General features: G+C 36.0%; 1 protein-coding gene across 1 annotated transcript in view; it reads left to right on the forward strand.

Annotated features, from left to right (window-relative positions):
* The window catches only part of LOC140142390 (leishmanolysin-like peptidase), a 119,604-nt gene that overhangs the window by 61,217 nt on the left and 43,299 nt on the right, over nucleotides 1–15,088 (forward strand). Inside the window, exons 4-5 of the mRNA XM_072164359.1 lie at nucleotides 647–764; nucleotides 8,784–8,956. Of these exons, the coding sequence (XP_072020460.1) occupies nucleotides 647–764; nucleotides 8,784–8,956 (291 nt within the window). The remainder of the gene's footprint in view (nucleotides 1–646; nucleotides 765–8,783; nucleotides 8,957–15,088) is intronic.

The following is a 15,088-nucleotide window of genomic DNA, read 5'->3' on the forward strand; positions in this document are numbered from 1 at the left end:
AGAGATTTGTACTAAATTTACCTTAAGAAAATATCAGAAGCATCTCAGTTCTTAGCGACAGCTATGATGGGTGAAACGAGGTATTAGAGTGAGAGATACCATTTAGACCCTAATGTGGCAGTGACGTCAGTGCGCATTTCATTGGGCGCAGCCTCAAATCGTTAGTGTTTGCTCAAAGCACTGGTGTACGCATGCACACGCTTAAAGATGATGCATAGATGCGTGAGTGAAACAGCTGCTTCAACACATTGACATCATTGCCATATCAGGTTGAAAAATTATATTTTTGAGACAGGTGCCCTGTTCAATTCTTAGCAAATCAATGCTGTATTGAATGCAGATTTATTTCCTCCATTACATTCACATCCACAAACCTACTCTGACACGGTGAATGGAATTTGTCCAGCATGAAGTCATGAAGTGTCACCAGAGCTGGAACATATTATAATGTACTTCGTCATGACCCCTGGAATAGTGCATGATGTGATGAACATGTAGGGAAAAGGTCTATACTACTGGCCTTAAGATACTTTGGAAGCACTTTCACTGATTTCCATACAAGAGTTTGCCTGCCCTTTTTATGGAGGTAGAAATTTAATGCAACTGATTTATGAAAACTTGTTTTCTTTGTTTTAACAAAACACAGAGGCTGTGCTGGTGAACATTACTACAAATTACACAATGATCCTCATGAGTATTGTGCAGAAGATTGTAGTCCACATACATTGTGTGGTCCAGTCATAGTTCCATCAAGTCATTTAAAAGTAAGTTATTAGCCTTATTCATAATCCTATGATTACTGTGCAGGAGTATTGTGCAGTAGATTGTAGTCCACAAACACTGTGGTCCAGTCATAGTTCCATCAAGTCATTTAAAAGTAAGTTATTAGCCTTATGTCATAATCCTATGATTACTGTGCAGGAGTATTGTGCAGTAGATTGTAGTCCACAAACACTGTGGTCCAGTCATAGTTCCATCAAGTCATTTAAAAGTAAGTTATTAGCCTTATGTCATAATCCTTATGATTACTGTGCATGAGTATTGTGCAGTAGATTGTAGTCCACATACATTCTGTGGTCCAGTCATAGTTCCATCAAGTCATTTAAAAGTAAGTTAGTAGCCTTATGTCATAATCCTTATGATTATTGTGCATGAGTATTGTGCAGTAGATTGTAGTCCACAAACACTGTGTGGTCCAGTCATAGTTCCATCAAATCATTTAAAAGTAAGTTAGTAGCCTTATTCATAATCCTATGATTACTGTGCATGAGTATTGTGCAGTAGATTGTAGTCCACATACATTCTGTGGTCCAGTCATAGTTCCATCAAGTCATTTAAAAGTAAGTTATTAGCCTTATGTCATAATCCTTATGATTACTGTGCATGAGTATTGTGCAGTAGATTGTAGTCCACATACATTGTGTGGTCCAGTCATAGTTCCATCAAGTCATTTAAAAGTAAGTTATTAGCCTTATGTCATAATCCTATGATTACTGTGCATGAGTATTGTGCAGTAGATTGTAGTCCACAAACATTGTGTGGTCCAGTCATAGTTCCATCAAGTCATTTAAAAGTAAGTTATTAGCCTTATGTCATAATCCTATGATTACTGTGCATGAGTATTGTGCAGTAGATTGTAGTCCACAAACACTGTGGTCCAGTCATAGTTCCATCAAGTCATTTAAAAGTAAGTTATTAGCCTTATGTCATAATCCTTATGATTACTGTGCATGAGTATTGTGCAGTAGATTGTAGTCCACAAACATTTTGTGGTCCAGTCATAGTTCCATCAAGTCATTTAAAAGTAAGTTATTAGCCTTATGTCATAATCCTTATGATTACTGTGCATGAGTATTGTGCAGTAGATTGTAGTCCACAAACATTGTGTGGTCCAGTCATAGTTCCATCAAGTCATTTAAAAGTAAGTTATTAGCCTTATGTCATAATCCTATGATTACTGTGCATGAGTATTGTGCAGTAGATTGTAGTCCGCAAACATTGTGTGGTCCAGTCATAGTTCCATCAAGTCATTTAAAAGTAAGTTAGTAGCCTTATGTCATAATCCTATGATTATTGTGCATGAGTATTGTGCAGTAGATTGTAGTCCACAAACACTCTGTGGTCCAGTCATAGTTCCATCAAGTCATTTAAAAGTAAGTTAGTAGCCTTATGTCATAATCCTATGATTACTGTGCATGAGTATTGTGCAGTAGATTGTAGTCCGCAAACATTGTGTGGTCCAGTCATAGTTCCATCAAGTCATTTAAAAGTAAGTTATTAGCCTTATGTCATAATCCTATGATTACTGTGCATGAGTATTGTGCAGTAGATTGTAGTCCACAAACACTGTGGTCCAGTCATAGTTCCATCAAGTCATTTAAAAGTAAGTTATTAGCCTTATGTCATAATCCTATGATTACTGTGCATGAGTATTGTGCAGTAGATTGTAGTCCACAAACATTGTGTGGTCCAGTCATAGTTCCATCAAGTCATTTAAAAGTAAGTTATTAGCCTTATGTCATAATCCTATGATTACTGTGCATGAGTATTGTGCAGTAGATTGTAGTCCACAAACACTGTGGTCCAGTCATAGTTCCATCAAGTCATTTAAAAGTAAGTTATTAGCCTTATGTCATAATCCTTATGATTATTGTGCATGAGTATTGTGCAGTAGATTGTAGTCCACAAACACTGTGGTCCAGTCATAGTTCCATCAAGTCATTTAAAAGTAAGTTATTAGCCTTATGTCATAATCCTTATGATTACTGTGCATGAGTATTGTGCAGTAGATTGTAGTCCACATACATTCTGTGGTCCAGTCATAGTTCCATCAAGTCATTTAAAAGTAAGTTATTAGCCTTATGTCATAATCCTTATGATTACTGTGCATGAGTATTGTGCAGTAGATTGTAGTCCACATACATTCTGTGGTCCAGTCATAGTTCCATCAAGTCATTTAAAAGTAAGTTATTAGCCTTATGTCATAATCCTATGATTACTGTGCATGAGTATTGTGCAGTAGATTGTAGTCCACAAACACTGTGGTCCAGTCATAGTTCCATCAAGTCATTTAAAAGTAAGTTATTAGCCTTATGTCATAATCCTTATGATTATTGTGCAGGAGTATTGTGCAGTAGATTGTAGTCCACAAACACTGTGGTCCAGTCATAGTTCCATCAAGTCATTTAAAAGTAAGTTATTAGCCTTATGTCATAATCCTTATGATTATTGTGCATGAGTATTGTGCAGAAGATTGTAGTCCACATACATTGTGTGGTCCAGTCATAGTTCCATCAAGTCATTTAAAAGTAAGTTATTAGCCTTATGTCATAATCCTATGATTACTGTGCATGAGTATTGTGCAGTAGATTGTAGTCCACAAACACTGTGGTCCAGTCATAGTTCCATCAAGTCATTTAAAAGTAAGTTATTAGCCTTATGTCATAATCCTTATGATTATTGTGCAGGAGTATTGTGCAGTAGATTGTAGTCCACAAACATTGTGTGGTCCAGTCATAGTTCCATCAAGTCATTTAAAAGTAAGTTATTAGCCTTATGTCATAATCCTTATGATTATTGTGCATGAGTATTGTGCAGAAGATTGTAGTCCACATACATTGTGTGGTCCAGTCATAGTTCCATCAAGTCATTTAAAAGTAAGTTATTAGCCTTATGTCATAATCCTATGATTACTGTGCATGAGTATTGTGCAGTAGATTGTAGTCCACAAACACTGTGGTCCAGTCATAGTTCCATCAAGTCATTTAAAAGTAAGTTATTAGCCTTATGTCATAATCCTATGATTACTGTGCATGAGTATTGTGCAGTAGATTGTAGTCCACAAACACTCTGTGGTCCAGTCATAGTTCCATCAAGTCATTTAAAAGTAAGTTATTAGCCTTATGTCATAATCCTTATGATTATTGTGCAGGAGTATTGTGCAGTAGATTGTAGTCCACAAACACTCTGTGGTCCAGTCATAGTTCCATCAAGTCATTTAAAAGTAAGTTATTAGCCTTATGTCATAATCCTTATGATTACTGTGCATGAGTATTGTGCAGTAGATTGTAGTCCACAAACACTGTGTGGTCCAGTCATAGTTCCATCAAGTCATTTAAAAGTAAGTTATTAGCCTTATGTCATAATCCTTATGATTATTGTGCAGGAGTATTGTGCAGTAGATTGTAGTCCACAAACACTGTGGTCCAGTCATAGTTCCATCAAGTCATTTAAAAGTAAGTTATTAGCCTTATGTCATAATCCTATGATTACTGTGCATGAGTATTGTGCAGTAGATTGTAGTCCACAAACACTGTGGTCCAGTCATAGTTCCATCAAGTCATGTAAAAGTACGTTAGTAGTCTTATGTCATAATCCTATGATTACTGTGCATGAGTATTGTGCAGTAGATTGTAGTCCACAAACACTGTGGTCCAGTCATAGTTCCATCAAGTCATTTAAAAGTAAGTTATTAGCCTTATGTCATAATCCTATGATTACTGTGCATGAGTATTGTGCAGTAGATTGTAGTCCACAAACACTGTGGTCCAGTCATAGTTCCATCAAGTCATTTAAAAGTAAGTTAGTAGCCTTATGTCATAATCCTATGATTACTGTGCATGAGTATTGTGCAGTAGATTGTAGTCCACAAACACTGTGGTCCAGTCATAGTTCCATCAAGTCATTTAAAAGTAAGTTATTAGCCTTATGTCATAATCCTTATGATTATTGTGCAGGAGTATTGTGCAGTAGATTGTAGTCCACAAACACTCTGTGGTCCAGTCATAGTTCCATCAAGTCATTTAAAAGTAAGTTATTAGCTTTATGTCATAATCCTATGATTACTGTGCATGAGTATTGTGCAGTAGATTGTAGTCCACAAACACTCTGTGGTCCAGATTACAAAATTTTCATAGTAGAAATTCCAATAGAAAAACTCACTTTTTTTTTTCTCCATACAGTTTCGGCAATCCTAGCTGTTGCCTTTCTCAATGGTATATGCCATTTGATCCCTTGTTGGATGGTATGACGTCATCAGAAGATGATGACGCCCTCAGGATCAATTGGTCATAGACGTGACTCAGTTGGAAGGCCCCTAAATCCGCTGTTCATTAGGCTGTCTTTCATGCTTGGTCGTGATTTCCTCCGGATCCAGATGGACTCCTTTATCCATCTGGTGTTTCTTGTGTCGTCCGTAGCTAGAATTTTTGGATTGTCCCAGTTAATCAGATGGTTTTCTTTACTGGCATGTTCTGCAATTGAGGATTTCATTTCAATTGACTGCGAATCCTTCCGAGCCGCCCTGGTGTAATTTTGGGCCATCCTTTTTTCCGATTCAACTCTGTGCTCTTTTTTTCGAGTACCGAACCGGCGCCCGCTTTCTCCTACATACGCTTTTGGGCAATTATGACAAGGGATTTCATAAATGACGCCTTGGTTTTGTCGTCCATGTCTACCTTGTCCTTCGGTGGACTAAGAGCCGTCTTAAACTAGTATGTGGTTTAACAGAAGACGCGATGTTGTGGGTGCGTAAGATTCGCTGAACACGCTCAGTTACCCCCTCAATATCTGGGGAGCGTAACATTAGCCCTAGTTTTGTCCTCAACTGTCTTGCTAGCGGTCTTTTTCTTAGGTTATTCTTTTCCTTCTTAACCTTCTCAATGGCCCAATTAGGGTAGCCACAAGTGTTAAGGGCTTTCTTAATGTGGTCTTCTTCATTTTTCTTGTCCTCCTGCTCTGTTACAATTTTATCTTTTCTGTCCAACAAGGTTCTCACAACCCCTAGTTTATGATGTAATGGGTGGGCGGAATTGAAATTCAGATACTGAATTCAGATTCAGATTCATAGTTCCATCAAGTCATTTAAAAGTAAGTTATTAGCCTTATGTCATAATCCTATGATTACTGTGCATGAGTATTGTGCAGTAGATTGTAGTCCACAAACACTGTGGTCCAGTCATAGTTCCATCAAGTCATTTAAAAGTAAGTTAGTAGCCTTATGTCATAATCCTTATGATTATTGTGCATGAGTATTGTGCAGTAGATTGTAGTCCACAAACACTGTGGTCCAGTCATAGTTCCATCAAGTCATTTAAAAGTAAGTTATTAGCCTTATGTCATAATCCTATGATTACTGTGCATGAGTATTGTGCAGTAGATTGTAGTCCACAAACATTGTGTGGTCCAGTCATAGTTCCATCAAGTCATTTAAAAGTAAGTTATTAGCCTTATGTCATAATCCTTATGATTATTGTGCAGGAGTATTGTGCAGTAGATTGTAGTCCACATACATTGTGTGGTCCAGTCATAGTTCCATCAAGTCATTTAAAAGTAAGTTATTAGCCTTATGTCATAATCCTTATGATTATTGTGCAGGAGTATTGTGCAGTAGATTGTAGTCCACAAATATTGTGTGGTCCAGTCATAGTTCCATCAAGTCATTTAAAAGTAAGTTATTAGCCTTATGTCATAATCCTATGATTACTGTGCAGGAGTATTGTGCAGTAGATTGTAGTCCACAAACACTGTGGTCCAGTCATAGTTCCATCAAGTCATTTAAAAGTAAGTTATTAGCCTTATGTCATAATCCTTATGATTATTGTGCATGAGTATTGTGCAGAAGATTGTAGTCCACATACATTGTGTGGTCCAGTCATAGTTCCATCAAGTCATTTAAAAGTAAGTTATTAGCCTTATGTCATAATCCTTATGATTACTGTGCATGAGTATTGTGCAGTAGATTGTAGTCCACAAACACTGTGGTCCAGTCATAGTTCCATCAAGTCATTTAAAAGTAAGTTAGTAGCCTTATGTCATAATCCTTATGATTACTGTGCATGAGTATTGTGCAGTAGATTGTAGTCCACAAACATTGTGTGGTCCAGTCATAGTTCCATCAAGTCATTTAAAAGTAAGTTAGTAGCCTTATGTCATAATCCTATGATTACTGTGCATGAGTATTGTGCAGTAGATTGTAGTCCACAAACACTGTGGTCCAGTCATAGTTCCATCAAGTCATTTAAAAGTAAGTTATTAGCCTTATGTCATAATCCTATGATTACTGTGCATGAGTATTGTGCAGTAGATTGTAGTCCACAAACATTGTGTGGTCCAGTCATAGTTCCATCAAGTCATTTAAAAGTAAGTTAGTAGCCTTATGTCATAATCCTTATGATTACTGTGCATGAGTATTGTGCAGTAGATTGTAGTCCACAAACACTGTGGTCCAGTCATAGTTCCATCAAGTCATTTAAAAGTAAGTTATTAGCCTTATGTCATAATCCTTATGATTATTGTGCAGGAGTATTGTGCAGTAGATTGTAGTCCACAAACATTTTGTGGTCCAGTCATAGTTCCATCAAGTCATTTAAAAGTAAGTTATTAGCCTTATGTCATAATCCTATGATTACTGTGCATGAGTATTGTGCAGTAGATTGTAGTCCACAAACACTGTGGTCCAGTCATAGTTCCATCAAGTCATTTAAAAGTAAGTTATTAGCCTTATGTCATAATCCTATGATTACTGTGCATGAGTATTGTGCAGTAGATTGTAGTCCACAAACACTGTGGTCCAGTCATAGTTCCATCAAGTCATTTAAAAGTAAGTTATTAGCCTTATGTCATAATCCTTATGATTACTGTGCATGAGTATTGTGCAGTAGATTGTAGTCCACAAACATTGTGTGGTCCAGTCATAGTTCCATCAAGTCATTTAAAAGTAAGTTATTAGCCTTATGTCATAATCCTATGATTACTGTGCATGAGTATTGTGCAGTAGATTGTAGTCCACAAACATTGTGTGGTCCAGTCATAGTTCCATCAAGTCATTTAAAAGTAAGTTATTAGCCTTATGTCATAATCCTATGATTACTGTGCATGAGTATTGTGCAGTAGATTGTAGTCCACAAACATTGTGTGGTCCAGTCATAGTTCCATCAAGTCATTTAAAAGTAAGTTATTAGCCTTATGTCATAATCCTATGATTACTGTGCATGAGTATTGTGCAGTAGATTGTAGTCCACAGACATTGTGTGGTCCAGTCATAGTTCCATCAAGTCATTTAAAAGTAAGTTAGTAGCCTTATTCATAATCCTATGATTACTGTACAGGGGACTACTATATCATTTTCAGCCCAACATAATGATGTGTGACATATTTTTTTTCTAAACGATACCAGTTGTGTCAATGAGAGTGTGCTTCCAAACACTTTTCTAACTTCTAAATATTGTAAAACACTTTTTAAGTTATTCGAAAAATTCTTCAGGGGAACTTGTGAACCCTTTATTACACATGTATCAAGTAGGATTTTTTTCCCAATTGAATCTATAAAAAATATATGAAAATTGTTCAAACTTACCAGCTGATGTTTCTCATGTCATTTCATTTTGGCAGTATGGCCTTTGCAGAAGAAAGTGATGAATCAATGTAATCGCTAAATGCTCCTGTCCATTTGTAGATAAAATACAAATGCTATGTAAATCTAGTGATCCAGGTATTATTGAAATCATTGGTAGGAGACAAGTCAAATCTGAGATGATTTTGAAATTTGACCCAAATAAACTTTTTGACCCCAAACTAGGGCCCAGCAAATGATTGGCCATCCAGAAGTTATTGCTTGGAGTGGACCCATAGAAAAGACCTATGCCAAATTGTTAGAATTCGACATGTTACATATAATTGCTTTGGGCGATACACTATTTGCGCTCCATGAGTTACTTTCTATAGTAGCGGAATCTGGATTCTCCTAATATGACCTCTTTACAAATTGATCATCCCTTTTACAGAAATGTTATTTTTGTGAGAACGAATCCAACTGTAATAGCAAAGGAGCAGATGGGGCAGGTGTAGCCAACACAGATTTCATCTTGTATGTGACAGCTGCGGATACTCATGACTGTAATGTGGAGGATACTATAGCACATGCAGCTCACTGTCAACAGGAAATAGTCTTAGATAGGTAAATATTAAACCCAAGTTAATATGTGACTTGATCAAGCAAAATGATTTCTTGGTTGAAAAGTTTGTTTTAAAGTTATGCCAAAAAAACTTATTTTGATATTATTGTTTTCAAGATTGTGAGGTATTTCAGGAGGATTTACTCTTAAGTTTGACTTATCAGCATAGTATTGCCTATCAATTGAACAAAATGTAAAAATCTGTAAACACAATCGTACAACGAATTACTCATAGTGCTTGATCATGCCACACATCTAGATTGAAATGAATTTGTAAGCAAAGAATTGTAAAGAGAACAAGGATGTAAACAGCATATGTGTAATTTTATGGTAATAGAGGTTATCATTGTGATGTCAACGCCGCTATCTTGTGGGTACAGAGTGCCTTGTTGCTAAGATCACAGCGTTGACGCTTGACTGAAGAGGTGCGTCACGCGCTGTGACTTTCGCGTAATCAAGGGCGTAATGTCTAACGCATGACATGCAGAACAGCAATACCCACAAGATGGCGGATCCCGCGGAAAAAGGCTGATGGCCTCTATTCTATCTACTATGTATCATTGTATCTTGTCTATAAAAAGCGTGCAGATGTACAGCTTGTTTTTGCATTTTTACCAAAGTTGCATCATGCATAGAATATATTATAGTCCATAGATCCACCTTTAGTCAGCGACACTAGCTTTGAAGTTCAGTGTGTTCTACGTTAGCGTAGCGCTACTAGGTGCGTGTTCATACTTTTACGAGCATGATCAAAGTGGCGCATATGTACACACAAGAAAAAACGCTAAGCCAACGCAGCACATGCTGAACATCAAAGCTAGTGCTGCTGACTGTTATAGAAAGCTACAGAATTGTTTAACATTCATATCTTGCCCAAGATACTAGTGTAGTTGTTGATTAATTTTCATAAATTAAGTATAGAATAGACGGAAGTTCGAGCAGCAGCAGTAATAGTTTTATTTGTCATTCATAATTACAGGTAAATGCAAAATACAAGTCTATTGGTAATTTGGTACCTTGGATTATATAATAACATAGCAAATATATACATTATGAAATAGAGATGAATTATTTCTGTATCAATTATCATCCATACAATAAGTCTGGAGAAAGTAAATTCCTCTATGTTTATGTGTCAATTTATATGCTGAAAAAAAGTATCTTTGAATTGAAGTACAGACTGACATGCTTTACGAGTAGTCACATCAGTTTTATTTCTCATTAAAATTCATTTATACAAATTCCATTTTTAAAACTCTAATGATAGCTAGGTTTGCATATTAACCCGGGATATTAACATAGCAAATAATATACAGCAATATACTTGATGAAATATGAGTGAAGAAATTCATTTCTGTATTACCCATAGAAGTAGCTTGAAGAAAATTGGAATCCACCATGTTTGTGGGTAAATTTATAGGGGGTAAAGTGTACCTTTACAATACAATACAAAGCATTACAAATAGAGGCCATATATCTTTTCCACTTCTATGATAATAATAATGATAATGATAATGATAATGATAATAATAATGTGCACTTATAGAGCATGTTACAAACAAAAAAGGTTCTTCTTGTACTTTAAAAACCTTAAAAACTGAACTACAAGATTTATCAACATATAAAGAGAAAACATTTTTAAACTTAGCAGAATTATTTACAGTACAATGTGATAGAGATTAAGCAAAAATGATAAAATCACAACAACTACCAAGTGCGCTTCCAGTGTGCACGGAACATTACAAGGACATTAATTACAACTTAAACACCGTACCGCAAGTAGCCTACACCAGAAACCATGCCCAGTTGTTTAAGGAATGAATGGTATAACAAGTGAAGCAAAACAAATTGCATTATGAAAATGCAATATGTCACATCAAAACAATGCAGTTGTTGAGTATCAAGGCTTTGGCGGGTAAATGATAAGGAAATAAAAAAAAGGTGTCAAATTGACATTATTTGGGATGAAAATTAATTTCATGCATGTCACTAGAGGAGAAGGAGAAATATGATTTGGAATCTTGAATAGATCTACTATATCTTTTATGCAGCGAAGCTTCCTTGATCTAGCTCAATCGGTAGTAGGAATACTGGCCTAAAAACCTGGAGGTTCCAGGTTCAAATCCCAGGATTGATTTCATAACGAGTTATGATACAGTAAGTACTAAACCCATGCTAAGCCCCAAACCCATTGTAACTCGTCCACAGGATTTATGTGTTTATGCGGTGAAGTTTTGTCTTATGATAGGTTAAAAAGGACTTACAGTGTGTTACAAACATAAGTGAAATTGATCCCTCGTCAAGGACAATTAATCCCTCAGACCGAGATTGAGGTCCTAGGTTTAAATCCTGGTCAAGGATGCCTTGCCTTCATTCAGCTCAAAGCAAATAATAATTTATATTCAGAAATTCTGTGTTTGTCTTTGCTCTGTGTAAAAACAAGAATGCCTTGTATGTGACATTACAATTTTGATTCATTGTAAAGATAGAAGAAATGTTTAGTTTTCATTTCATACCAATATTTCATTCATAGCGGGGCACAATAGCATTGTTTTGATGTGGTTGTACACAAAACTTCATTAAATCATATTGAACAAAGATAAGATAGAATAATAAATGCTAAAAATATGCTGTACCAGAGTCCAAGCAATTACAGGGTAGGGTGTACCAAATAATTAGTACCCATCCATGTGACAGTTTCCATGGTATTTGGAAGTTTTCTTCAACCATGTAGTTTCGATATCAAAATATTTCCATTAAGGTGGGTGGGATGGCAGGAGCCATATTTGTCCAGTTTTAGCCATTAACCAAAAAACAGCAGTGTACTTCTTAATATTAATACATTGATCTTATAGGAAATGAGTCAAAGAAGCCAATAATCTCTAAATATTTCCATAGACCTTGCAGTTCTTGAGTTAATGCCAATGATATATTATATCAAAATGAAAGTTTGGGCATTTTCCCTTCCCAAGAAAAAATCATGCACATGGAGCAGAAATGACACCCCTTATATCAAGCCTAAGGATCTCCTTTATAGAACACATACCATTCCTCTTGTGTTTTATTTGTCTCAATATTTGAGTGCAAACACCACTATATGGATAGTGATTAGTTAAATTATTTGAAAATATTGTGACCAGAGCTTATGTAACATTTTGAACAACTTGCCCATTGGCTCAGATTGGACAAATTGTTGTGAATCACAACTTTCCACTTGCATTTCAATATATTCACATAGTTTCATTATTTTGAGTGAATGTGTAAAAATGTTTTTCTTGAGGTTAAGAACTTTGCATCGGTTATTTTTTCAGGTATTGTGGAAAAACCTTTTAAATATTTGCTCTTGGACCTAAGGATATTCCAGGAGGAAAATAACCTCTAACATCTGATGCACAGTCCTTAACCATCAGTTATATAATATAACTTTAACAAGAACAGGAGTATGGAGTATATGATAATAGAACGATAGAACTTATTATTTTGGATTTTCTTATAAGGAAAAAAGAACTTTCATGAATCTTTGTGCAATACCCATACAAACACACACTATACATATTCGCTTACAAAATAATACAAACATCATTCAATACATGTATATGTATCTTAAAAAACCATATCATTGTGCATGAACTAGTAACGAGGTATAGTACATTCAACATAATTAGTGCCCCCTGAGAACTTTTCTAACTTAGAGCACCTTCACTTTTGCATGAAATTGGGTCAAAAATTTTAGTTGAACCACAGAAAATGATCTGGGCATGTCAGGTCATCAAGTTTCATTGCCTGTGACATTATTTTACAGTTCCTATCTCTGCACATTGAATTGCAGCATTGTTTTGTGTGGAACATTTCCAGTTTGAATTTCATAATAAAGTAAATAATAAGCTTTCCTTTAAAATGCCTGGGGCACTAATTAGTTCAAATGTGATACTCTTATTAACATTGAGTGTTGCATGCAATAATGCCCATCACACTAAATGGCTTTTCTGAAATTACTTTAGGTAAAGGAATGATAATAAATAATAATTGTTGTCATAACAAAATGAAGGTAACAATTTTTGTATAAAAAAGTGTAGATTGACGTTTTGTTTTATTTAAACTTTTCAAAAATAATATGCAGAAAGAATAAAAACTAGAGCCATTGTGCTCAAGTAGAACACATACCGGAGCCATTTCTATTAATCAGTATATTACTTTCATTTCATTTATAGTGCACATAACCCCCTAAATCTATATTTCTGATGTTAAGTGTTTTGCTCTAATTTAAGATAAGTTATAAAAAACAGTGCACTGGGACTCAATGCTGGGACCTTAGTATTACAAAGGGAGAGTCCTGATTACAGCAGAATAAAGTGATGTTATTGTATTGACTATAGAGGAAATATATGCACAAAGATGATGGCAGCAGTGTACAAGCTGGTCTCATTGTATGTCTCATCTCTTACATCAAAGCAATACACACTTATAATCAAAATATTTAATTCTCAATCATGAGAGCACCTACCTACTGTGCGCAGTGCATCAAGCACACTTTTCGTGGAATAACACGATCCAACCTTCCCTTGACCTAGCCTAGCGACAGCTGTATCCGAAGACTGTGATTGGTAGTCCTCAAACAGTCATGATTACTCCATAGCATATGGTCATTACATACATACATACATATAAGAGCTTTTAAAGCGCTATTTCAAAAAGATCAAAGCGCTAAGTGATACACTGCAAAAACAAGAGAATGAACAAAAGCAAATAGTCAAAAAGGATAATAATGAGCCTTAAGAGATTTTTTAAATGTTGCCACCGAGGTTGCCTCCCTGATGTTACGCAGGAGGCAGTTCCACATTCTTAGTCAGTGGGAGTGGTCTAGTTCGTAGACACATTTCTGATTGGACAATCGCATGATTTCGGGTGCCGTCTATCAGGCCGTAGAGCGACCCCACGCCATCATGCGCGCTTGATAATGCGTAACATGTGTGTAGAGGTGCGTGTATGTATCGCGCTGGATGCGTAGACTAGTGCAGAATGCGCGACACGCAATAGCAGTATGCGCAACAGAATACGTGAAGTTGTAAACAAGTTTCGTTTATTTTATAATGAGGGGAGTTTTTATGACGGTAACTTAGTTTTTTCTAAAAAATTTGTTTACAGTTATTAAAATAATATTTAACTGACTAAGAATGAGAATAAACGATAGGAATTTTTATTTTGCCTATCCTCTACCTATGATAGACGACAGGCAGGTCCAATATTTTTATCGTAGTTGCGCCGGCATCCACTACTCAAAATATTGGACCTGCCTGTCGTCTATCACACGGTAGAGGATAGGCAAAATAAAAATTCCTATCGTTTATTCTCTAAACGTTGGACCAGCAGAACGAAAAGACATGTCACCACTGCGATTTTTACCGATGTGAGTGTTCAGAAGACTGGTATCCATAGAGGATCTTGTGACGGGTCCAGAGAGTTATGTAAGCTATCCACCAGTGGAGCTTCTGCGACCCCTATGCAGAACTTCCGATAGTGGATTATCTGCGCACGGTGGATTTAAGGAATCCACAGTCGATTTTTCTGCGCACGCAGCACTGAAAATCCCCTCCGTATATAGTTCCGTGGAGTAATTCTGCGACGGGTCGCAGGGAATCCACTGACGATTTTTTATGCACGTATGCGCTGAAAATTCCTCCGTATGTAGCTCCGGTGGAGTATTTCTGCGCACGGTCGCAGGGAATCCACTGACGGATTTTCGGCGCACGTTTTAATCATCTCATGAATTATGATTTAATATTATTAAATGGTAGAAAGTATGAAATGTTATTAAGGGGCCTATATGTTTAGAGTCAGTTCATGTTTAAAAACCATGTTCAAAAAAATAACTTAGAAAGTAAGAAATATTATACATATTTTAAGAGTCAGAACGGTGGAGTATGTCTGCGCACGGTCGCAGGGAATCCACTGACGGATTTTCGGCGCACGTTTTAATCATCTCATGAACTTGTTATGATTTAATATTATTAAATGGTAGAAAGTATGAAATATTATTATAGGAACCTATATTTTAGAGTCAGTTCATGTTTAAAAAAAAAAAAAAAAAAAATAACTTAGAAAGTAAGAAATATTATATATATTTTTAGAGTGAG

This window comes from Amphiura filiformis, chromosome 20, assembly GCF_039555335.1.
Source record: "Amphiura filiformis chromosome 20, Afil_fr2py, whole genome shotgun sequence".
NCBI lineage: Eukaryota > Metazoa > Echinodermata > Ophiuroidea > Amphilepidida > Amphiuridae > Amphiura > Amphiura filiformis.